Below are 26,783 nucleotides of genomic sequence, written 5' to 3' on the forward strand. Positions count from 1 at the left end.
TGTTTGGGGGAACATGCTGTCTGAAATGCAGAGTACGTGAGAGCAATCATCATGAGAAAGAAGGCTAAAATGTGAATTTTGGATTCACATTGTAAAATCCCTAAGACACCCTAAAATGCAATGCTAGCATGTGTAGAGATTCATCCTGCAGAGAACAGCAGATCCCTGAGTTCTGAAGCAGTGGTGATAATGTGATCAGTTGTTTAAGATGTATTAATTTAGTAGGCTTGTGTAGAGTCAAGACTGACTGGAAATAGATGAGACTGGAGTCCAAGCAGTTTGAGCAAAATTCTCACACTTCTGAGTCCCAGGACTCCCTTACACTAAAAAAAAATTATTGAGGCTCTCCTCCAAAGAACTTCTGTTCTTATGTGGGTTATACTAACTGATATTTTGCATATGAGAAATTGAACCTAATATAATTATAAACTATATTAATTCACTCAAAATGAAAAAAAGAGAAAATAACTACCAAGATGGTAGATGAAAACATATGCCATATTGGTAATTACATTAAATATGAATAATTTAAAAATGCAATTAGAAGCAACGATGATCAGATCAAACAGTAAAACAAGTCCCTATTATATGCTCTCTGTAAGAAATCAACTTTAAAGACAGAGATAAGTTACAAATAGGAGGAAGGAAAAAGATATACCATACAAACACTAATCAAAAGAAAGCTAGAATGGCTATACTAATCAGACAAATCAGACAAACTTCTGAACAAGGAATATTACCAAAGACAAGCAGGATATTTCACAATGATAACGAAGTCAATGAATCAAAAGGCTATGATAAGCATGGCAGTCAATGAAACAGAAAACAGAAAACCACAGAGAAAAATCAAAGAAACCATAGAAGTTTCTTTGAAAAAATTAATAAAATTGACATAATTTACTGATTATCAGAAATGAAAGAGACATTACTCAGATCACACAACCATTAAAAGAATAAGGGAGGGCTTCCCTGGTGGCGCAGTGGTTGGGGGTCCGCCTGCCGATGCAAGGGACGTGGGTTCGTGCCCCGGTACGGGAGGATCCCGCATGCCGCGGGGCGGCTGGGCCCGTGAGCCGTGGCCGCTGGGCCTGCGCGTCCGGAGCTTGTGCTCCGCAGCGGAGAGAGGCCCGTGTACGGCAAAAAAAAAAGAATAAGGGAATTATTATGAACAAGCTTATATCAATAAATTCAACAACTTCAATGAAATGAATGGACAGATTACTTGAAAGACATCAACTACCAAAGCGTACTGAAACAAATATATATATATAACCTGAATAGTTTGGCATCTATGAAAGAAGATGAATTTATATTTAAAAACTTTACTGCAAAAAAAATTCTAGGCCCAGATGGGTTCCTCAGTGAATTCGCCCTATTTAAGGAAGAAATAATATCAATTCTACACAAACTTGCCTAGAAAAAAGAAGAGGAGGAAATATTTCACAATGCATTTTACAAGGTCATTACCCTGATTCCAAAACCAGTCAAGGATATTACACAAAAACTAGACCAATATCCTTCATGAACTCAGATGCAAAAATCCCTAATAAAATATCTGTAAATCAAACCCAACAATATATCAAAATATTAGCAAATCAAATCCACTAATAGATCATGACCAAGTGGAGTTTATCCAAGGAATGTCAAATTTAACATCTGAGAAATCAAGCAATATAATTCACCATATTAAGCCAACTTAAAGTACAAAACAAAAACACACCAAATGATGATGTCCATAAATGCAGAAAAAGCATATGACAAAATTCAACACCTACTCAATGATACAAAGTTTCAGCAAACTAGGAACAAAAAACTTCCTCAACCTGATAAAAGGCATCTCCATGTATCTACAGCAATATCTTTCTAGATATGTCTCCTCAGGCAAGGGAAAGAAAAGCAAAAATAAACAAATGGGATTACATCAAAATAAAAAGCTTCTGCACAGCAAAGGAAACAATAAGTAAAACAAAAAAGACAATCTACCGAATGGGAGAAGATATTTGCAAATGATATATCCAATAAGGGGTTAATATCCAAAAATATATAAAGAACTCACACAACTCCCCAACAAAAAGACAAACAACTTGATTAAAAACTGGGCAGAGGAGGTGAACAGACTTTTTTCCAAAGACATACAGATGGCACGTGAAAAGATGTTCAACATCACTAATTACCTGGAAATGCAAATCAAAACCATAATGAGATATCACTTCACACCTGTCAGAATGGCTATTATCAAAAAGATAAGAAATAAGTATTGGTGAGGACGTGGAGAAAAGGGAACCCTCAGTTGGTGGAAATGTAAATTGGTGCAGCCACTATGGAAGACAGTATGAAGATTCCTAAAAAAATTAAGAATAGAACTACCATATGATCCAGTTATCCCACTTCTAGGTATTTATCCAAAGAATACAAAAACACTAATCTGAAAAGATACCCGCATCTCCCATGTTCATCATCACATTAATTACAATAGCCAAGATACAGAATCAACTTAAGTGCCCATCAACAGAGGAATGGATAAAGAAGATGCGGTGTATATATATATATATATATATATATATATATATATATATATATATATATATATACAATGGAATATTATTCATCCATAAAAAGAATATCCTGCCATTTGCAACAATGTGAATGGACCATAAGGGTATTATGCTAAGTGAAATAAGTCAGAGGAAGACAAATACCATGTGATTTTACTCATATGTGGAATATAAAAAAATAAACAAATTAAAAAAACAAAATAAACAAACCAAACCAAATAAAAATAAACATGTAGATACAGAGAACAGAGTAGTGGTTACCAGAGGGAAAGAGGTAGGAAAGAGGGCAAAATGGGTAAAGGAGATCAAATGTATGGTGACAGATGGAAAATAAATTTTGGGTGGTGAGCATGCTGCAGGGTACACAGAAGTATAAACACAGTGTTGTACACATGAAACTTACATAATGTTATAAACAAATATTACCTCAGTAAAAAATTAACTATTTCAGTATATAAATAATAATTGAAAATCAAAAGAAAAAAAGAAAAAACACCATTTATAATAGCATCAAAGAAAAAGCAAAAAATAATTCACAAATGATGCTTAAGACCTATAAGCTGGAAACTACACAATATTATTGAAAGAAATTAAAGAAGAACTAAATAAGTGAAGAGATACACCACGTTCATGAATCACAAAACTCGGTAGATGTCAATTCCTCCCCATGTTGATCCATGGATGCAATGCAATGAAAATCAAAATCCTAGGAAGCTTTTATGGTAAAACTGATAAGTTGAGTCTAAAGTTTATATGGAAATGCAAAGATCCTCAAAAAGCTAAAGCAATTTTAAAAACAATTTCAGAGTGCTTACTCCTCTTTCTTTGTTCTTTTGATTAGTTTTCATTCAGTCTCTGTTGTCAATAATCCTGCTTTACATTTATTTTCCCTTGGAACAAAAAACTCAGAAACTTACTGGAATTAGATCTAAATTACAAATAAGGAAAATGAATTCTTTTACTCAGTAAACCCAAACTGAGGTGGAAGCTGAAATAAGACTTTCACCAGATAACAAATAACGTTTCTTAGTGAGTGGCAGACATTTATATCAACATAGGTATAGTGGAACACAATGGGGTTACTGGTTTTACCAATCTAATGACATGTTAAGGTTCAGATAAGTTACCTTGTCTTTTTAGAAGTGGAGAATTAAAAGCAATAGCAACTTAATTTTGCGATTAAAATATTTTCTTTGATATGGCTGCATATCACAGTTTGCTATCACGAAGAAATTCTATATGCATGTATGCAAACTCTCACTTTCTTAAAGATAAAAAAATCCTTGAGATTACCTTGTGATAAGACCAGATAATTTTTTTTAGGATGACACTTACTTCAAATGAGATACTTTAATCATTTCGATGGGTGATTCATCATTACCTCGTTCACCACGAAAAGCAATGCTCCTACCTTTAATTGCAAATATTAAAGAAAAGGTAAAAAAGCACGTAAAACATGTAAGAAACTAAAAGCTGTACCAATGTAATTTGATCAGTGCTACCCTCTATTCCTGTTCACTCTTCCATTTGCTTCTAAGCTGTTTCTAATAATCTAAATTCAAAAGTATTCTCAAGTATTCAAAAGTATTACAAGTTAAAGACCAACAGTATATTACTTACATTCAAATATCTACTTTATAAAAAGATATCTTCTTTTTTTATAGAATTTCTTGAAGTCCTTCTGTGGTTTCTTTCAAATAATTTAATCTTAGAAATTTAGAAATACCAATTTCTGAAGTTTTAATGCATCTATGGTAAAGCAACTGCTTACTGTAAAAACTACTGGTACATTCAAAGTAATATATTTTCATGTTTACAAATACTAATTAGTGGAGAAAACACTCTTTGAACAGGTATTTAAGATTTCTTGTCCCATGTGCAAAATACTCAACTACAATATTTTGACATGTTCCTATCAAAAGGTCTCTATAAACTGAAACTGGGGAATATTAAGAATTAGTTAATAGCCAAAGAAGCTAAATGGTTTTCTATAACTTAAAAAATGCAAGTTCTACTTTATGTTTGAACAAATATACATGTTTTTGGCTGCGTTGGGTCTTCGTTGCTGCACGTGGGCTTTCTCTAGTTGTGACAAGCGGGGGCTACTCTTCATTGTGGTGTGTGGGCTCTCGTTGTGGTGGCTTCTCTTGTTGCAGAGCATGGGCTCTAGGCGCACGGGCTCAGTAGTTGTGGCACACAGGCCCTAGAGCGTGCAGGCTTCAGTAGTTGCAGCACGTGGTCTCAGTAGTTGTGGCGCACAGGCTCAGTAGTTGTGGCTCGAGGGCTTAGTTGCTCCACGGCATGTGAGATCTTCCAGGACCAGGGATCGAACCCATTTCCCCTGCATTAGCAGGTGGATTCTTAACCACTGTGCCACCAGGGAAGTCCCTGAACAATTATATTTTAATATCTTTTCCTAGATTTCTATTACATTAAACAAAAGAGAGAACATACTCAATTCAAAGACAAGTGGATGCCTATATGCCTCCCTGCTCTTCAATGCCATCAAACAGAATCTCACTATTATTATTCGCCAAACACCCTACATCCTTTCCTGGCTCTGCTAGTCGGCTGCCCTCCTCAGAAGACAAGGCTGTAAAAGTCTATAATCTATGAATTTAAATGTCCCACCTAAAAAGTCAGTAACTATTACTTAGAAATTTGTTCCTCAAAAATAAATCTGTGAAAGACAGATTTTAAGTTATCTAACAGTCCTAGACCTGAGCTGATTGGAAAAAATGAACAGGCATTTTTTTAGTGAATGATACTACAGAACAGCATTTCATCCCTGGGCTACCATGTAACCACAGTGACCAGTGCCAGTTTATTGGCAAATCAGGAATGTAGGGATAGGGGTTACCAGGCAGGTCATTTCCAATTAGACTAGAGCAACACTGGACTAAAGTGGAGCTAATTCTTTGAGGTTTAGTAACATACTCTGGTAAGTAAGAACAACTATAAATTAGAAATATATATTGAGAATATAAGGAAGCAACCATATATATGATTTATTATACACACAGGAAACTTATTGGTTAAAACTATCTACATATATTCATATTGCTAAGCCGTTAAAAAAAACTCCCCACAATTTTGTAAAAAAAAAAACTATTTGAAATCATTCCATGTGCTATGTGCTATATATAAAATAATATAAAACCTTCACCTTACTCTATTTTCAAGTTCTTATTTTGAAACTCACTGGGGTGTAGGTTTTTAACAATTGTGAACAAGTTACTTTACTGGAATATTTCCTATTGTAAAGTCTTTAAACTCCGAAATTAAGTTTTCCTATTTAGCCAGCCAGAGATTATCAAAAGTTTTAAATTTAAGCATTTAAAAAGAATCCTTGGGCTTCCCTGGTGGCGCAGTGGTTGGGAGTCCGCCTGCCGATGCAGGGGACACGGGTTCGTGCCCCGGTCCGGGAGGATCCCACATGCCACGGAGCGGCTGGGCCCGTGAGCCATGGCCGCTGAGCCTGCACGTCCGGAGCCTGTGCTCCGCAACGGGAGAGGCCGCAACAGTGAGAGGCCCGCGTACCGCAAAAAAAAAAAAAAAAAAAAAAAAAGGAATCTAATAAAGTGTAACTACAAAGATTTATTTTAAAACCATACTTCTGGTTATCTACAACAATGTACTTGAAAGTACAACTGATACCGTATTTATGAATCTGTCCATTCAGGCTAATGGTACTCCATTTACCATGCACTTGTGTTAACACAATTTGCATACAAGCAATGATGAGTCTTCTCTAAGGCAATTATTAGAGAACAACCAAAAAATGAATACATAAACATAGAATATATAAAAATGAATATATAAATGAGAAAAAACTCCAAGGTGAAAGAAAGTACTTTAGAACATGTTTTCTAAATAGCAACATCTTTGATCAATACGATGGCACCATTTTCAATATCTTAATAGTCTAAATACACAAACCTGTTGGAAGATCAACCAGCTGAAGTTCGTTCCTCACTAATCCCATGTTGTTTGGTGTTGAGGTAGAAAAAGAAAGAAAACCAGTTAAACTCGTCCATTCAATACCCCTATAATGAGAAATTAAACAAAGATTAATCTAATATTCTTTTGTTGTTTGAAAAATTTATTTGAAAAATAAGTTTTTTCTATGACCTAAATTTTATTATACAAGTTAATTAAGGAATTATATTAATATGACATTCATTTGAGGCTATATTATCATATATTTCCAACATATATAAAATCATTTCTAATAAAACTTTATCTCCAAATCCAATAAAAAGACAGGTTAGTTATCAGAATTCATAGCACTAAAATAGCTATTAAAATCTGGCAAAGGAGAGAGTCACATCACAGTATTTGCCAAGAATTCCACTGTTTAAAAACAAGTGGTACAGAAATATTCTGAGCAGACTGCTTGAAGTTGAGTACACGTAGGAACTGTATCAAATTTTATCAAAATTCCTAGTTGGTTAGGAAGCAGAAATTCCTGAAGCAAACAATACAAACGGAGCTATTAGATTTGGAAGTGGATGAACGCTCCAAACAGTATGTCAATTAGAGAAAAGCATAAAAGAAAAATCAGACACGTATGACAAGACAGTAACCTATCAACCTAATGCCCTGGGAGTCCCCCTTATTTGGGACTGATAGTAAGTGAGTCCATGTTTTTTTCCCACTAACACAACTGGCTTCACCATCAATGGAAAATGGGGGGACCCAGGACGAGCGAATTCATCAGAGTCACAAAAAGAAGTGAGAAACACTACTATTACCCTGCATTGCTTACAAGGTAATAGAGATGGCTGGGAGGCAAGTCTAAAGCTCTGTTCTATATGCAATTGCTCATCAGCATTTACAGGACAACCATTTTTAACAATGACATAATGTCTATGGCTGCTTCCACGATACAATGGCAGGGCTGAGTAATTGTGACAGAAATTTTATGGCCTACAAAGCTTAAAATATTTGCCATCTGTCCTTTACAGAACATGCTTGCTGACCTCTGATCTAGTTTTTCCACTTCTACTCCAATTTGAATGCTACTGCTAGATTTAGCATTAATACTGCTCTGAACATGTCTCTCACCTGCCCAAGAAAAGGTATCAATACAATGGCTCCTGCATCAAATTCAAACTCTTCTGTGTGACTTTCAAAGCCATTCGGCATCAAACTTACCTCTCGATCATCTGAACCTTGTGTTAAAAAAGGTTCAGATGTTAAAAACCTTGCTATTTTAACTAGAGTAGCTTTTCCTCACTGACCCCTGTGTACCCACCTACTTGTCCTTTCTCAGAGGAGCAAAGATAATCCCAAGAGAACTGAAAATAATATTTGCAACAGCAGGGAATTACTGTAGTTATCAATTTATAACTCTTCAAATGTAAGGTTGTGTTGAAACACTCAGATTAGGCTGCTAAAAACGGAGAACTCTTGAGAATTTCCATGCCTGGAACGACCCCTCTCCTTCCCTCTTCAAACACTATGTAGTATCAAGTCCCGGCTCCAGCACTTACTAGCTCTGTGCTCCTCTACCTCTCAGTTTCCTCATCTGCTGTGCAGAAGTAATAACACTGAGTGCATAAAGAAGGCCTGGCACAGAGTAAGCACTGTATGTATTCATAATCACCATCAATGATTACTCTTATTTCAAGATCTAACTCAAGCCCTATTTTCTTCATTAGGCCTCCTCATTTACTATACTCAAACTGCACCTATAGCGCCTACAATATAAGTTGGTTAATTATTCACTGGAAAAGTCCATTTGTCTTGTTTCTCTTTCTTTCCCCTAACACATAGTACTCATTAATTTTTCTACTGAGAGTGAACAAAAGGAGACAAGAATCATTTTGAACTTCTGCTCTCTAAATAAGTCTGGGAGCTTCAATCAGATCTGTTTACCCACAGAAACCTTAAGATATACTTTCCAAGTCTTGCTCCTGGCAGTCTGAACTACTTATACTCCAGTATAGTAATGCCACTACCTCTGGACAGTAAAAATTTCAGTCCTCCCACTTTTCATTTATTATTTTAAAAAATACATCTGTTAGGTACCCCATATATGCCAGCGCCTGTGCTATTAAGTACCCAGTACATGCTAGCGACTTTGCTAGGCTAGGGAATACAGCTGTGAATGAGATGGAGGTAACTGTTGTCCTTCAGGAGCCTACAATCTAGCAGAAAAGAGACATTATACAAGTGCATCCGGTATTATCTATCTCAAAAGAGAACAGTGCTGAGTTCAACACGAGCTTGTAAGAGTCACATGGAATCTGGTCTCAGGGGCCAGGCTGGGCTTCCTGGGGAAACATTAAAGCTGAGACTCAAAGGGCAAACAGGGTTTTGCCTGAAAGCCTCAACAGCTTTCAGCGGAAACAACAGTGCGACTGATGGAGAAGCACTGCAGTAGACTGTACTCTCTTAAGGGAGGTACCATGCCCTGTCTCTCTAAGCACATGACAGGCACTCAGCAAATTCCGTTAGATTAAAAGAATGATGTCCAAAAAAAGCCTACCATGACTCCTTATGTTTCTAAGTGCTGTACATATTCAGAGAAGTGCTTTCCCCACAGTTTCCAGGATGTCCCAGTGTTCAGGATGTAACAGAACATGGGTGGCTGCTTATTTATAATCAAGTGCCATGGTTGTGTTGCCTTTGAGCAGATTCCAGCAGCAGCCTGTATATCTGACTCCTACTGATCAACTAAAGAAAATAAAAATCAAGTTGGACTTCAACGTGTATTAGATAAGGAGGGGATTATTTCTCAAAAGAAAAGAATGAAAACTCTTGTCAAACACAGCTGAGCACACTACTCCCAGGGTTAGAAAACCACTGTCTAGGTTTAACCACACACTGAGCTCCGTAAAAACCCTTAAGAACAGCAGCTCATTTTCTGACTCAGTCTAAGTTTGTTTTGTAGCATTCCTTGCTACTGAACAATTGTAACCTTAGAATCTACCAACAGGTATTCAGTGTTCTGACTCCTATAGATTCCCAAGTTGGGCCTGCTCACCTGCATTGGGGATGCTACCTTAGCTACTTCTCAACTCTGGGTGGTTGGGGGGAGCAAACACTTTCTGAAAGGTCTTGACGTTCTACCGTTACAGGAAACTAACTTCTGCAAATTTACAGACAGACAAAATAGAGATCATTTTACTTTCCACAAATCACTCAATGTACTCAAAGCAACACTGAGTCAATCAGTGTTTTGATACCCATATAAACTACTGTTTTAACAATTTTTGACACTGAAAATAGTATCAGGCTATATTTTGTAATTTTAGCCTATTAGACAAAGACACCAACTAATAATACAAGAACTCTAATAATCTAAGAAAACCTATATGTACCACTCTACATTATTTACTTCTAGGTATCTTCCACTGGATTATAAGCCTCCCAGGTTTTGTCTGTTTACAGGCATACAGAAGAGGCTCAATATATACTTCATATTTGTAAAGCATAACTGGTTAAAACATCATAGCTTTCAAAAAACATGCATAGATGCAACTACCTGTAGTTAGGCACTACGAGGCCATATGTATGCTGAAGACTGAAGTACTTAAGATGAAGTGGTTTTTAAAAACACTTTTAGTACTAAGTAGAAAAACAACTTTCTAAAGTTGGCCTTTAATTTGCATATGAGTATCTAGAACATATGCGTTTATTGCTAATAAGTTCAGCAATTTTTATAACACATCTGTGAAATTTTCATAATGGCTTTTAATTGTAATACTATAATTGCATTAATTGAAACACAAAGACAGCAGTATTTTAGCATCCTCTTGGGTACCATCTCTGGATGTAAAATGTGAATTTTCTTCAAAATGGCAATTAAGAGGGAAAATTTATATTTAAAAAAATGGAGCATATTTGCGTGATTGTTCACAACACTAGCCTGACTGAGTAGCACGCCCCATAGAGTTATTTGGTGCCCCAAGTAACACATTATAAATAATTTTGGTGGCAATAACAAATATTATCATAACATGTGTAAGTCATGTACTTAGTGACATCTACGACCTGAACAATCCAGGATAACAATCTTACTTACAGCAAATAGCTCACTGATTAACTAGCTATTTTGTCTTTATTAAAGATTACATACTGTGGTGATCATTTCACAATATATACGAGTATTGAATTATTACATTGTACATCTGAAACTAATATGTTATATCTCAACTGTACCTCAATATAAATAAACAAATAAGATTTCAGTGTTCCGAAAAAAATGACAATGTGCTTGATTTTCCAGAAGCATGTACCAAATTCCTGGCATTAATCCTGGCTTAGACAACATTTTTATCTTATTGCCAAAATGTTTCCAACTAATCTATGTCAATTGTTTAGTTGAAGATTTAGCACATGTATCCTAAGAGCTCAGTTCTGAAGCCTGAAACACCTGGATTGAATTCCATGTACCTTTTCATGACTCCACAATACTCAGTTTCTTCTTCTGTAAATTGGGAATAATAATAGTGCCTACTGCATAGAGTTGTAGTGAGGATTCAATGAAACAATGCCTGTAAAGTATTAACACTTAACATAATCCTTAGAACAAATACTGATTAAATGGTGAGTTTTGATTGATTGGTGTTTGCCATACAAGGGAACACTGCACACAAACGCCAGGGGTGAAAGGAAATGTCAAGAGAAGAAACGCAGACAGGAAAGAAAGGAAGAGAGAAGGTATCAGTGGCAGCAGGGACTACTGGAAGGAGAGAGAAAAGATGAACAACAGCCTGGAAGGATCCAAGCAGATACCTGTGTCTCTGCACCCCAAAAGCTTAACACTTTTGAAGGAGTAATGACTCCTCCGTGTAGATGTATTTAGGGAGATACTGTAGGGGCACAGCATAAGGTGGTGATAAACAGTCACTCAGGCTGTACCAAAAAATCATGCACTTGAAAGAATAAGGCAACATAAACTCTTCAGAAACTTCCATCACAATCAGAAGTTGTGATACTTCAAGGGTTGACCCTTCCCCATTAGAAAATGCATTTATTCCGAATAATGTGCACACTAAGGGATCCTAAGAATTTTAACGTACACAGGAGAACTATAACTATAATATAATGTACAGAAGTGAGAAATGGCCTTTCAGATACATCTGTTCCAACATCATCAAAAAACACTGGAAGATTAATAAATTTATATTATATATGTGTAACTTTACAATCCATCATTGCCAGGGCAAAGAAAGGAATATAGTCATGTGATCAGCAAGATAATGCTATGGAGCAGGTATGTATGTACTTTATTTTTATTTATTTTTAAACAATTTTTATTGGAATGGCATGTATGTACTTTAAAACAGAAAGCAAGAGTCATCCTTCTGTCCTGTTAGCCTTCCCTCAGATACCTCTGCATACAGAGAACTCATAAAACAGATCACATCTCAAAATGAAAGAATAAATGAGATTAATTAACAATTAAAATGACCTTATTCAAATTTTTCACGAGCAGTCCTACTGAGGGATCTTTACAGAAAAGGAAAACAAACTATATAAACCGGAACAAGGGAACAGAGTGATATCCAGTGAGAAAATAGCCTTGGCCTTAGGAGAAATAAATAAGATGCAGAAATAAAGTGAGAAAAAAAATTCTCCACTGCATAATGTTCTCTACAAAGTAAACAATTAGTACTCATCCTTGATGAACATAGCCATTAGTTGGACATGAATATGCATTACTCAAAGTTTTCAGTCAAATAATCACCACTGCAGAGTATTCAGTGTAGAAGAGTCCACAAGAACTTTTTTCTGGTATTACATATGTTTATGACCTCAATATCCCAATGACAGACTCACTTGACTTCACACGAGTGGATGCTTAACTCCTTGTGCAGCAGCCCACTGGTGAGATGGTACACTAGGACAGAACCGTTACCTGTACCTATTAAAATGACATAATAGAGGAGAATTAATCTAGTGGAAGTTCCAAATCTAACAAAAGTCTTTTCTCAAGATTTCAATTATTTTACAACAACTATATTTTATAAAAGGAACCCAAGCTAGGTGTGAAGAAAGAGTAAATTTATCTGTCTTCCCTCTCATAAAAAATGGGCTTAATCTCATGTGCTCTGTAATCTTACCTAAATCCAGGGACAGATTTTCAAAGACTTCACAACCTAATTCAATACACACAAAATCTGAAGATGCACCTTCTTAAGCTTTTTGAATGTTTATTATAACTGATCCTCAAAAAGGCAACCTAGGGCTTCCCTGGTGGCACAGTGGTTGAGAGTCCGCCTGCCGATGCAGGGGACGCGGGTTCGTGCCCCGGTCCGGGAAGATCCCACATGCCGCGGAGCGGCTGGGCCCGTGAGCCGTGGCCGCTGAGCCCGCGCGTCCGGAGCCTGTGCTCCGCAACGGGAGAGGCCACAACAGTGAGAGGCCCGCATACCGCAAAAAAAAAAAAAAAAAAAAAAAAAAAAAAAAAAAGGCAACCTAGCAGAACTCATTAACCAGATTTTTCTAGTTTTCTTTGCAAAGATTTTGGTTTTGTTTTGTCTTTAACATTAAATACATCATAAAGTAAAGCAAAGTACAGTGGCTCACTGTGGATTTTACAGTTAAAGAAGCCTGAGTTTAAGCCCTGGCTCTGCCCTATACTCTTGCAAATTACTTGCCCACACTAAATTTGTGTTAGTATCCCTTTAACATGGGAATAATGGAAAATCTGTTTGTTGGAGATTAAATGAGAAACATCCATAAAACACTTAGTACAACACTCGGCACAAAGTAAGTACATGATTATTACTATTTCTGTTACCACTGTAATTATGATTTGTAGTTATTATTATGCCTAAAGCTTTTCATGGTCTCAGGTAGTATGTCTAAATTTTAATTAGAAGGGACATGGCCACTTGAGAAAGTAATACTTTCTTGAGAAAGTAATGTTTCAGCCCTTAACATGTTTTTATAAGTCAAGCAAGAAAAGTGAACAATGTAAGTGGTTGCACAATCACTTTCTCACTGCACATGACTTAAAAGAATTAATGGATTCATACAAAGCAATAGAATGTGGAAATAATAATATAATAATAATAAATGTAAAAATGCTAGGCAATTTCCAATTTTAGCTAACTTGCTGAATTAAAGCTTCAGAAATTTCTTGCAAAACTATTCTAGAGAAATACAGTATTACACTTGGTTACATTTATCACCAATTCTAAGTATCTTCTAGTACTGAGAAAATAAAGAATTACTAAAACTCTTCAATTATCAGATGTTTATAATAATCATATGATTTCTACATTCTGCACATTTTGATGATGTTGAAACTATGATTTAATACTTAAAGGGCCCAAGAAGAAGTAATTCTGGTTGAACTCTGCTTCTCTTTCCTAATGACTCTGCAAGACTTTAGGCACTTATGTTTTTTGCTTTTACTTTGTTATTATACTAAATTCAATAAATGACTTGCTATTCACTATATACCAGCACAATACAGCTTATTCTACAGTGGAAATCTCAGAGCCTGACTCAGCTCTTGTTATCTAGCTATCCTAAGAAGTAATTTTCTCCAAGAAATTAATAAAATCCTAATTGAAAGAGAAGGTATACTGACATTGTACAGAGATGTACACACTATGTACAACTGACAAATCCCAACTGAAACCTCAATGAGAAGTTTACTATGAATCAATAGTTTCTAAAATAAAAATTAAACATCTATCTGCATTTATATAAATCTGGACACCTGTAAACACAGACCACTGAACCTTAAAATTCAAATCACTTTCAAAAGATAATAATGGAAAAATAGGAGTAGTGCCAAACAGTAATATCAAACGAGCCATTAGGGCTCACAAGTCAGCCATTAAGTTGAGACACACTTGCCATAAGGTCAGGTTTTCATTTTAGGAAAAAAAAAGAATCACAAATCACATGTTTATAGACCTTCTGGGAAAAAGCCAGAAGTCAAACCAATAGCATCTTAAGAAAAATGCTGACGATTTCAAACGAATATATTATTGTTCAAAGTTTTAGAGAAATGAATTTTAACCTTACATATTTAGTAGCAAATAGAAATTTGGTCCTTTCTGTAAAAGAAATCAGGTTAATCCCATTACCATGAAATTACTGTGACAGCAAGTTGAAACCCAGACCAATTTTTTTATCTACAACATAAAAATATGCAATTTCAACCCAAAAGGCAAATATTTAGTTTATAAAGACAATAGCCACTTTAAACACAATGAAACCAGGTTTAACATACAATTCTTAGCACATGAAGAACCTTGCTATTATTAAACTATTAAGAGTGACTATATTATTAGTTAACAAAAACTCACAACAAAATGACATGCACAGGAAGAGCTTGAGATGGTCCAAGAAAAGACAAGGAGTCTGGGTTCAGCATTACACAGGGACTTTCCTCCTGACATTTTAGAGATGTACCCATGGTGTCAGGGTCTCTGTCATCTGGTGTCAGGTGAATGAGTTATCATTGTGATTAAAAAAGATTAATAGAACAGAAAAAAAAAGTATCTCAAGATGAGTATTTATACAATTTCATTTAGCCTCTTCCTCCTCTGAAAGCATTTTAAAGGAGAATAAAGGATTTTCTAGTAACCAGGAAACTTAAATATCTTAAAAATGTAAAATAGACATTAAGAATTTAAAAAAGAACAGGTCCAATACTCACCAACAGCAAGCAATGGCTGATACATCTTGATATTTTTTGTGGTCAATGGTGGGCACATACGGATAGCAAACTGTGGTGAGGGCAGTCCTGAAAGCAGACCTGTTAGCAGGAATTTGAGTTGCACTTCTTGCAGAACGGAGCCTTTGGGATGTTCTTCCCCAGCAATTGCACTTTGCCCTGATTTGTAATAAAAAAATACAAATATGTTAATTATAACATACGCTGTTCTTAAAAATCTAAAGGAACTTTACAGTGGAAGTATACTCTTCAGGTCTAGAAGGTGTAATGTAGCACCCTAGTGCCTGTAGCTATACACCGAGTCTTCCTTGGCTATGGGACTTAAACTGCATCATCTAATATCTCAAAGGATAGATTACTCCAGAGTATTGCTATCCAGAATTCAGGGACCTTTGTCTTCTAAGAAACACCATTTTAGCCAAAGTTCCTGGTATTAGGGCACCCAAGGCAAATCAAGAGGACTAGGGTTAGAGAACAGTTTCTGTAGCATGAGATATTAAAGAACGTTCCTGTCTTACTGCCTTTCTAAAGGGCTACTTTTCAATCTGATGCTCTTTAAAGTGCACATAAAATTGGTAATCACAAATAGCAGGTTCAAAGAACTCATTTAGATTTCTAATAAGAAATCTTAATGTGTCAGTGTAATTACAACATTTAAGCTTTATAATTACATATTATACATATTTAAATAAAATTTAAATACATACTTATAATTACTAATATATAATATACAAACCGTCACTAGTGACAGTTAAGTTTTAAATGGCATTATTTTTAGATGCAGCGTTCGTACTTAGGTTATCAAATTTCACACTGAAAAGACGATTCAAATAAAAAACATTCACAAAATGTGAATACAAAGTATTCAACAAAATCAAAACCATTCACTACTAAGGGTATAAAAATTTTCTTCCTTTAAACCACTACTGAATACTGGGATAAAGTTGTCAAAAGTACATATCAGGAACATGTGTGAGTATATATATATGTACACACACACACACACACACAGACACACACACACATTGTGAAAGGGAAGAATGAAATAATTACTAGGAGTGGGTGACGGGATTCTAACTAAACCTTTTAAAGCTGTAAAGTTGTTTTAGTAATAATGTTATTGTAAAATCAGTAAGATACACAGAAAAAAAGGCCATCAATTGAATCCAAATAAATGATCCCTTAGGATAAGCCATACAATTGGTATCAATCTTTAGTAACAAAGATGGGGTCTAAAGGAATGGCAAGTTCTACAGGTAGGTACCATGTTTACCAACTCTTGGCAGCTTGGCGCTCACTTCAGGAAACTCTGCCATATTTCTCTTCAAGCATCTTCCATGTGAGGTGATTCACAAAGTAGGGCAGATCAGGCCTTACTAAGCAGCAGCCTTTACCCAATGAATATAAATCAGGCCTCTGTATTTAACTGAATTGCTTTCAATTACCACTAAGTACATAGTGAATTTCAAATTAAAAGTTTAATTAAAATGTTTTCAAGTAACAAAGATTTCTTTAATACTTTTAAATCAACAACACTGTCAAGAACTGCTATACAATCGGTATCATTTTGTCTCCTAAAAAAATGTAAGTTATATCACTTAGATACCTAAACAGCATAAAATTACAAACTCCCACAGGCTTTGTATTACTGATTAGTTCTGTGCATATGTGTTTATAATTCTTTTGACTTTAATATTTTATATTAAGTGCAGACAAGGTCAAGTAACTTGGAAAACTGTGTAACTTTCTGCAAAACAATTATGTGTCTAAACTTCCTCACATGGATTTATGCCTAGAAGGTGAAAAGAACTTTAAGTGGACGAGTCAGTGTCACTGAACACAAGGATCCCACGGCTGGCAGGGACTGTGAGAGTACCAGGCTCCGGAGAGGCCGGTCTTGCTTAGCTTACGGTGAAGCAGCCGGGACTAGGTGCCACCACCAAGGAGCAGACTCCAGACTGGCGTGACTAGGTTCACACTTCCACCTACTGGCTGTGTAGTCTGGGGCAAGTTTTTTAATCCCTCTGGGTCTCAGTTCCCACATACATAAAATGGAAATAATAATAATAATAGTACCTACTCTGTAGGATTGTTGAGCTAATACTTAAGAGAATTTGGCACAGTATTTAACATAGTATTAAGCACTCAATAAATGTCATCTCTGATTAAGAAGATTAACAAGTGAATGCTCTTTCTAGTATACCACGGATCTTTACAGCATTTAAACAAAAGAACCTAGTAAATAATATCCATTTTCAATTACATTGTGGGAGAACAGATAATGATAAAGAAAATCCTTTACAAACCACTAGCCACAATTTTAAAAGAGTTAGACATCAGCACTGCTTGGCATATTTACAATTTCTAGTTGTATATATTTGAAACCACCAATCCTCATTCTTCCTTGAATATATAGTGGTCCTATAATAATTAAATAACTTTGAAGCAATATATTATCTGCAAATAAATATTTGTTGAAGTAAGAATTCCCAACATGAAAATAAGAAAATGTAAGTCAAAAAGTTAAGATGACTTTTTCTAATACTGCTCAGTTACTTTATTCCTTCAATAAATATTTTATCACACATCTAGAATGTGCAAGGCCCTGGGCTGAGCACTGGGGATGCAAAGCTGAATCAAGCACTGTCCCACCCTGGTGAAGCTTATAATTTACTGTAGGGAAACAGACAAGTAAAATCACAACTACAATCAGCTGATGACTATTAGGGACCACATAAATCAGGCTTGGGAGATTAAAGAAAGCAACACGTGAGCTGAATTTTGAATAAGGAGTAGCAGAAAGGGAGAGAGAGAGAGGAAGAGTGTGTTCAATCCTGAGCGAAGGGAGCAGCGAGCATGGAGGAAGAGGTATGGTATTGCCCAGCAAGGGCTATATATGCAGCATCCAGATGCCTCATGCCGTCTCTTTCATTTAGATCAGAGTCCCTCACGAATGAACATTTTCTAATTCCAGCACTACAATAATAGTCTATACTACTTCAGGTACTGTTATGCTTAAATATTTTATACCCCCCTGATTTATTTAGGAAAGAATAAGTCTACATTTTAGTTTTCTGAAGTATTAACTTTGACTTTATAATAACTGCAACCACTGACTCTTAATTTTGCCCTTCAAAAAGTGTACCTAACATGAAAGCGAGAGGAAAAATAAAAGCAATTTACCGATCATGTTATCTAAGGAGAGGTCTGGGAGTTTATTCTGTAGCAGTCCTACAGGAATTCCACAGAAAGACACGGGTGAATATAAAGGTGACACGCCAGAACTACTGCAAAGACATAATAATTAGATGGTTCTTACATATTTAAAACATATTTAAAACCTGGTTCTTACATATTTAAAACCTACATCACAAGTCAGTAACTCAAAATACTAATTTTAGATCATAGTATTCTATCAATTTTTACAGTATTCATTAATCTAACCCATAGGTGAAATATATCTAGCAGGTTTACATAATCTCCTAATAATCTAAAGTCTTAATTATCAATTTAAAAATATTTTTTTCAGGGCTTCCCTGGTGGCGCAGTGGTTGAGAATCTGCCTGCCGATTCTCAGGGGACACGGGTTCGAGCCCTGGTCCGGGAAGATCCCACATGCCGCGGAGCAACTGGGCCCGTGAGCCACAATTACTGAGCCTGCGCGTCTGGAGCCTGTGCTCCGCAACAAGAGAGGCGCGATAGTGAGAGGCCCGCGCACCGCGATGAAGAGTGGCCCCCGCTTGCCACAACTAGACAAAGCCCTCACACAGAAACGAAGACCCAACACGGCCAAAAATAAATAAATAAATGAAATTTATTTTAATAAAATAAAAATAAAAATATTTTTTTCAGAAAAACAGTCCTGCTATTTTTATATGATTCTGGTAATCTAAAGAAAGGGGGAAACAAAGCAAAACGAAAAAGAGATCCTATTGGTTCATTTACCTGTTCCGTGAATTTCGATTACAAACGGCAGACTTCAGTTCCCATATCATAACCCTGCCATCACTCACTATGAGGGCAGCTGCATTCTCATTGACAGGACAGCACACCATACTGAAGGGACGGACAGTTTTTGTCACCCTGATTGCATCACACTGGCTTCGTAAATCATAGGTAAGCTCCTGGACGGGATCTGGATCTTAACAGAGTATAGTTTTCTTTTAAATATTAGAGAGTAACCATATCAATGTCACTGCTACTTGTTTTAATTTAAATAATACCTCAACCAAAAAGGATATCATTCCTTCACTAATGCAAAGTTTGTCAAAAATGGCTTCCCTGTTTACAATTACTAATTTCTTCAGGATATAAAGATAATTTACTTAATGACCGTCTACACCAAGTTTAATTTCCAAAATAACAATTATTATCAAAATAGTCTATTTAATATTTTTAAAATAAAGAAAATTCTTTGAAAAAGGATCAACAGTAATATATGATTAAATAATGAACAGTGCACTTGTAGCCCAACATAATTTACTGTCGTCTACAATAAGCCTGAAGATAATTATCCTTTATAAAAGATGTGAAAGTCACTTTCACCTTTACATAGTACATCATTCCATAAAAACATTAGTTTTGTTCTCCAGGATAAGATTGAAACTGACAACCGAATGCCCTGGAGACTTATTAACCTGTTACTTTACCCTGGAAATCCTAAAGCAGAGAAGTCAAAGGGGTGTAATAATAAAGGTATATACAAGGTTGGACTTGTGCTAAAGAAATAATCACAAAAGATAACATCCACTTAGCTCATGGATATAATCAAGAAGGGATTACAAAATATTACTATCTTTGCAGCATACAAGAGGTGCACTGTTATAATACTCAGAGATTATCTTGGGCTTGGGTTTTTATACGCCTCATGTTATAACCATAGTCCACTTTCTTAAGGCAAGGATTGTTATTAACTCCATGCTTTGGTAAGTATTTGCCACATGAAGCTTTATAAAATAATTCTGAAGAAAAATATAATTAACATTATTGTGAGATATAAACTCACCTGGTTCCTCATTTGAAGTGGTGAAAATACTATTGTAAGATCTTCGAACACGTAAGGTTATACAACCATTTTCATGTAGGCAAAATAAACCATCACGTTGAAAGCAGGGTATTACCTTTAAGTAGATGATGTATTTGTTTTTAAAAACAATAGATTTTAAAAGTATATTCGGTGAGATTCATAAACTCATATTTAGAGAATATGGGCAAAAAACCCCCAAGACACAAAAATACACATATAATCCCCTAGTTTTAAAACTAAATGAACATTTGAAAAAATCCATCAATAATTCTAAAAAATCTGTCTTTATCCATGTAACTTAAATAGTTCAGTACATATCCCCGGATCAGTCAGAAGAATTTCTAGGGTTAAATCAAGCCAATCTAAAGTGCAGAAAAATAAGGAATGTAAAATAACATTGTTAATCTTTAAATAAATAGAAAAAGAGAAAGTAGAGACTAAGGACTTTTGCAAAATTATGGTTTTTCTCTATATAATTCATAATCAACTTTTGGTAATATAATTTATAAGTTGTAGATACCTGCAGAAATGGAACTCCTGTTCGTTCTATTGCAATCACACCCACCGTCTGATTCACCTCAAGGTCAAGGATTAAAATCTCTCGAGGATAGAGTAGCAACATGTGATTCCTTTTGGAAGGCAGGTATGCCAACTGAAGGCAATCATTGAGAGTCATGAATTCAGCACTGAAAAAAGTAAACATTTACTTCAGGCACCAAGAAATGAGTCAGACTAACAAATGAACTTATTCATGAAACAGAAACAGACTCAGAGAAGCAGAAAACAAACTTATGGTTACCAAAGGGGGAAGGAGGTAGGGGAAGGATAAGTTAAGCATTTGGGACTAGCAGACACAAACTACTACATACAAAACAGATAAACAACAAGGTCCTACTGTGTAGCACAGGGAACTAGATTCAATATCCTGTAATAAACTATAATGGAAAAGAATCTGAAAAAGAACATGTAATATTATATGTATAACTGAATCACTTTGCTGTACACCAGAAACTAACACAGCATTGTAAATTAACCATAATTCAATTTAAAAAAATGAGTCAGACTTTATTCGTATCAGACAAAGCTAAAAAAGGATTGAATTTTGTACTTCCCATATAATAACTGTCAATGAGAATGTACAACTGTCTCCTGAAACGACCAACGTGGGCTAGCATCTAAAAATTAGATCTCTCCTTTGTGCCAAAATCCAAATTACGACAATGACACTGTATAGGTCAGATAAAGACATGTTTCTGAATATGTGAAAATGTAAAGTAAAGTAGTAAGTTTGTGGTATGAGATGGTCAGTGACAATACTATATTGGCATTCATAAGACAGTAATTTTATTTTTATTTTGTAATTAGAAGTACTAGACAGACTGCTGAAACGAAGCCTCAGGACTAAAACATAAAGCACGTAGGGCTTTAGGGCTAGGCAACTGGAGCAGGAGTCACTGCACTATCTGCACGGCTTGGGCAAGGAAGGCACTTCCTCTACTCTGCCATCATTCACTTTTCAGCTGTCTTAAAGTTTTCTTGAAACAAAGCTTGGTATTTTATTCACTTACCACAGAATTTTCTTCTGTGTAAATAAAAGAGATGAAATGATATGAGGATTATAAAGACTGTTAAAGAGTCTCAAAACTCCTTTCAGTAAGTTGTGATTGTGGTATATATTTAATCACAACTTTATAATAAATTTATATTTAATATATTTCAGTAGGAATGGGCATACAATTATGTACCTTTTTTCTTATATAACAATTTTATTAAAAGGTTTTGAAACTTAAAATAAAGTTAGATTAGAGGACTAGAGACAGGGATGCAGACTGCATTAAAATCCTGGCTCTGCATTTCCTAGCTGGGTGAGCTTAAGTAACATACTTAAAACAATGTGAGACTCAGCTTCCTCATTTATAATGTGGGCACAGTACTACTGCCCAGGATTGTAGCAAGATTATATGTAATAATGTATGTGAAAGCACCCAGAGTAGTTCTATTTGAAGGGATAAATAATGCATTTCCCCAGTACTCAAGATGAACATATGATTCACATGACAGAAAATATAATGTATATAAATCATAACTTATAAAACTATACAGGCAAAAAATATTTATGATACAGAATCAATGCGAGGTAAACACAAAGTTCTCAAGATACTTAAGGAGCAATCAAATTATTTCAGCACAGGGTGGGGGATAAATTAGTGAATTTAATCAGCCTATGGTTTACTATATAAAAATGATATTTACATATAAATTCAGAATGTATTTGTAGAGCAATTTGTATTTTACATTTTTTAGGTAATTACCCACAAAGTCGAGATAGAATAATCTTAGCATATTAAAAATAAAAGCTTTTAAAAAAAGAATGCCAAAAAAACTACCAAAGCAATAAAAATATAAGAACTACCATAGCACTAGGAAAAAGACAGAAATCTACTTTTAATGCATAAAATTAGTTCTTTAAAATAAAATTGTACTGAGTTGAAATTTCTGAAATAAACAATAATAGCTAGCCTTTACCAAAAGAATGCTTACTGAGTATCAGACACTATGTTCAGTACTTAAGCTATTGCACCTATTAATCCTTACAACCCTAAGAAATCCTTTCAAACGCTATCTTAGAGACCGGGAGAGTGAAATTTGAGCAAGATTAAATTATACTTTGAGTCACAGAGCTACAGCTTCCCTTAGAATCTTGGCCCTAAGAAACATCTTTACATGCATGAGAAAAACACCTATATTTTATTGGCTAATGAGATTACACAGCATTTAAGTCAGGAAAATGGATTTAAAATGAAAATCCAGCTTTTGTGCCCCAATTTTTAATGTGTTCAGTGGCCATAATCTTAGAATCTTTATCTCTTATTTTCAGAAGTCAAAACTTTTCATGTGTAAAAATCAATGGGGGTTGTTTAGCACATTACTGGAAACAAAGGAGCCACGTTAATGCTAAATCTCTCCTTAGGGGAAGAAACAAAAAACACTTTTCCTCTTATAAATTCAAAACTACAAACAAGAAAGGGTAACATGAAGAAGAAAATTAATCTTAGTACATCTCCAAAAATGATGTTTTCATGAATAGATGATAACTAGATAAATGGTGAATAAATACATGAATGTTGCTGTTAGTTTTACACTTGTAACTTACCTCGGTTTCTCTTGAGTGATTAAGATTTTCACTTTATTAAGAGCCTTCTTGGCCCCTGTGGCTGCAGCCAGCTTGCTGTGAGCTGGGCTGGAGTGTGGGCTGGATATGTATACTTTTTTCCCAGGGCCTGAGGGTGGCTTGGACGGAGAGAAGTCTGAGATGAACACAATGCCCTCACTGGTGAGCACTGCAGTGAGAGAAGCAAAACTCTGATTAAAGTTTAAAGTATAGCATAGAGTTTTATTCCAATACAACTTTGAGAGCAAGGTAATGATAATTTTAATAATATAGAACTGGCAGTGTTATGAAGCCATAACATAACTGGAATGTTCTCCAAGTTAAAGTGAAACTGGTGCCCCATTACAATTCATCAGAGGCCTCCAAGCTCAGCATTCCAAATTAATGTTTTATATTAAAAAGATACCAGAAGGTTACTGGCAGAAAGAACAAATGTTTGTTCTTCCAAATATATTCAGTGCATGGACTTTCATTCCTCATTATATCCCATAACTTCAAAATCCAAACACTTTCAGAATATAAAATTCACAGAAGAAAAAAAAATCCCGTATGTAAGAGGCTCTGCATACCACACTTGGTGAGTTCAAATATTTGACTTGATACTAATTTTTCATCATTATCATGAGCTACTCAGTCTAAATACATTTCCTTTTTCTTCTTGCATATCAAGTTGAACCTCGGGATGTGTAAAGAGTGTTCTTTTTCTCTTTACGTCTACAGTAAAAGTAAAGTGCCGATAGCGGTTTACTAAGTGTACAGGAAACAGAAATATTCAAGGAGGCAGCACCACATCTAACAATACAAATTATGCCTTTTTATGACTGAAAAAATAATCCCCCTCAAAACGGGCTGACTAATACTAATACATATCTGATTATAAAAGTCTTATCTATCCTGGCAATCAGCAAGGCTGCTTTAAACACAGGGAACAAAGCAGCATTCAAGAATCATGACAACCCCAGCACATTCAATGAACAAATTAAAGATGTTAGGTCAACTGATGCTTTGAAATATATAGTGCTTTCATCAACCAAATTACAGAGATGCAGTAAATTAGCCTGAAGCCTTGTCTCCTTTCAGATTACAGAAGTCACCCTTCAAGGTCCCAGTCATTCCCCTTCTTTTGTGATTCCCTCACTCCCTGACCCTGCCAGCGAGGCCAGCCCTCCTCTGTGCTCCCACAGCACTGCATTTCACAGCAAACTAGTGAGTGAATGAGTGAGTGAGTGTACACATACGCTCATATACACACATTTATATATACGAAGCCCAAACACATTGTATTGCAATTATTTATACAGCTGTGTTACCCATTTTAATTTCTACTTGTCTGTCCTACTCTCCCTCCATCAACTCACACACACACACCCCTCAATAAATGTTGGTGGATACATGTTAGAATTTTGAGTCATTCAAATCCAGGGAAAACATTCTTTACCATAGTTAATCCCCTTACCTCTTTCAAGTTGTTGATCAAATATCAAAATGAAGCCTACTCTGACCACTTTATCTAATACAACAATTTGCCCTCTCCCATTCCCCGACTCCCTTTACCTTGTTTTACTTTTTTATACCACTTATAACCTCTTAATATATTGTAATTTATTAATTCATTATGTTCATAGTTTACAATCTGACTCTCCCTCACCAGAATACAAACTTTATGAAGGAAGGAATTCTTGCCTTGGTTCACTGATATATTCCAGGTTCCCAGAACACTCCTGGCATATAACAATAGCTCAAGAAATATCTGTTGGATAACTGAATAAAAAATATTTTCTACATAATTTAGTCACAAAAATATTAGTCTAGAATCTGATTTTTAGATCAGTAGCTCAGTAAAATATCAAAAGCACATTGGGAAAAACAGCATCCACAAGAAAAAAATCCCTTGGGCTTGGTCTTTTCCTGACATGCATCTGTTTATGGCACTCAAAATACACGGCATGAATTAAAACAATTTTTTAAAAAGGAAGAAATGAATTTGGCCACAGACTAAATGAAATCCTTGACTCAGGTTCTTTTGATGTTCCTAGAAAAAAATTTAATTAAGTCTGAATTAGAGTAACACAGCAACTCTCTCTTTCTCTGACTAATCTAATTCTGTTCACAAATTCCACACAATGAAGGTCTGGCTTGCTGATTTAAATTTCTAACCATCATAGTATCTGTAATAGGAGCTGAAAATATATGAACTAGATGTGTTTCTCATTTTAACATTATAGATGTATGAAGGGTGTGTGTGTGTGTGTGTGTGTGTAGCATTAACCATATATGTTACAAACACCTCAACTCATTTTCCACAAGAAACTAGTACTCACAAGTTAAATGTGAGGGATCAAAAGGATCAAAAGAAAAAGAAAGAATGTTATCTGCATAGCTCTTCTTCCAGAGTTTGGTGCCAGTATCTGCATTCCAGAGCACAATATAATTTGGCGGATGGATAGCAAGCAATAAATCTCGGGAAGCATCTTGATTCCATAACCACTGAACATCTGTAAAGACCAGAAAAATAAAGGCAAAATTCAGAAATCACCCACTTCAACTTACTTGTCTAATATGTCCTTGATATCTAGTTGTGTGTGTGTGTGTGTGTGTGTGTGTGTGTGTGTTTACATAATCCTTAAAATCTTAACTACCCCCCCCTTCAGTGTTGCATATATGTGTCAGGATTGATAGGAAAAGCTAATTTTATATAAAAATGAGCTGTCTGGACATTAGAATCTAGAGGTCAAAATTTCAAAGTAATCTGAAATATTACTTCAAAGAAAATACAAAGCAATTTACACTATACATTATTTAAAACTTTATGTCAAAGACTGTCCTAGCAATGATCAATGTCAGACTCTCCTAATGTTTTTGTGGAATTACTTAATGGGACTTTACAGAATTTCATGTTTTTTCATAACAATAAAGAGGATAAGGATCTAGTTCAATAGTGCAGTAAGTACTTGATAAGTATTTTTTAAATAGTCATTTAAAAGATTCACTCAATCAAGAGAGCCACTCAGTCAAAGCCTGAAGAGCCCAGGAATACTGTATTGATTATAGGTCAGTAACATAAGCAAGCAAACAAATGATCTATATGAAAATGAGAAAAAAATTTTACCTCTGTTAAGAGAAAGTAAGCACTGAGGGCTAATTCAAAACAATAGCTCGGGCAAGCTTACTTATATTACGGCTTACATTTACAAGACTGTTCACAGCAGCTTAATTTTTCTCATCATGCTCAACTGAGGGCAAGATTGAAATTAATGCATTTTACCAAAGCACAAATCAACTGAGATTTGGGGAAATAAGCCCAGAAGCGTATTGATAAGGAAAAGAAAGCTAGATTCGGATCAGCAGAACAGGCTAAACACAATCAAGAGTTAACTG

The 26,783-nt window shown here is 35.4% G+C and overlaps 1 protein-coding gene across 2 annotated transcripts in view; it reads right to left on the reverse strand.

Annotated features, from left to right (window-relative positions):
- WDR11 (WD repeat domain 11) overlaps positions 1-26,783 on the reverse strand; it is an 86,745-nt gene that overhangs the window by 21,595 nt on the left and 38,367 nt on the right. For both annotated transcript variants that reach the window (XM_067024520.1, XM_059051994.2), the window contains exons 4-13: positions 25,727-25,900; positions 23,388-23,574; positions 20,754-20,919; positions 20,213-20,327; positions 19,153-19,348; positions 18,391-18,494; positions 15,190-15,366; positions 12,348-12,432; positions 6,495-6,601; positions 3,891-3,966 (exon numbers count right to left, since the gene is read on the reverse strand). In XM_067024520.1, coding sequence (XP_066880621.1) covers positions 3,891-3,966; positions 6,495-6,601; positions 12,348-12,432; positions 15,190-15,366; positions 18,391-18,494; positions 19,153-19,348; positions 20,213-20,327; positions 20,754-20,909 — 1,016 coding nt within the window. In that variant the 5' untranslated portion in view covers positions 20,910-20,919; positions 23,388-23,574; positions 25,727-25,900. The remainder of the gene's footprint in view (positions 1-3,890; positions 3,967-6,494; positions 6,602-12,347; positions 12,433-15,189; positions 15,367-18,390; positions 18,495-19,152; positions 19,349-20,212; positions 20,328-20,753; positions 20,920-23,387; positions 23,575-25,726; positions 25,901-26,783) is intronic.

The sequence above is a fragment of the Kogia breviceps genome, chromosome 2 (genome assembly GCF_026419965.1).
Source record: "Kogia breviceps isolate mKogBre1 chromosome 2, mKogBre1 haplotype 1, whole genome shotgun sequence".
In the NCBI taxonomy this organism is placed as follows: Eukaryota; Metazoa; Chordata; class Mammalia; order Artiodactyla; family Physeteridae; genus Kogia; species Kogia breviceps.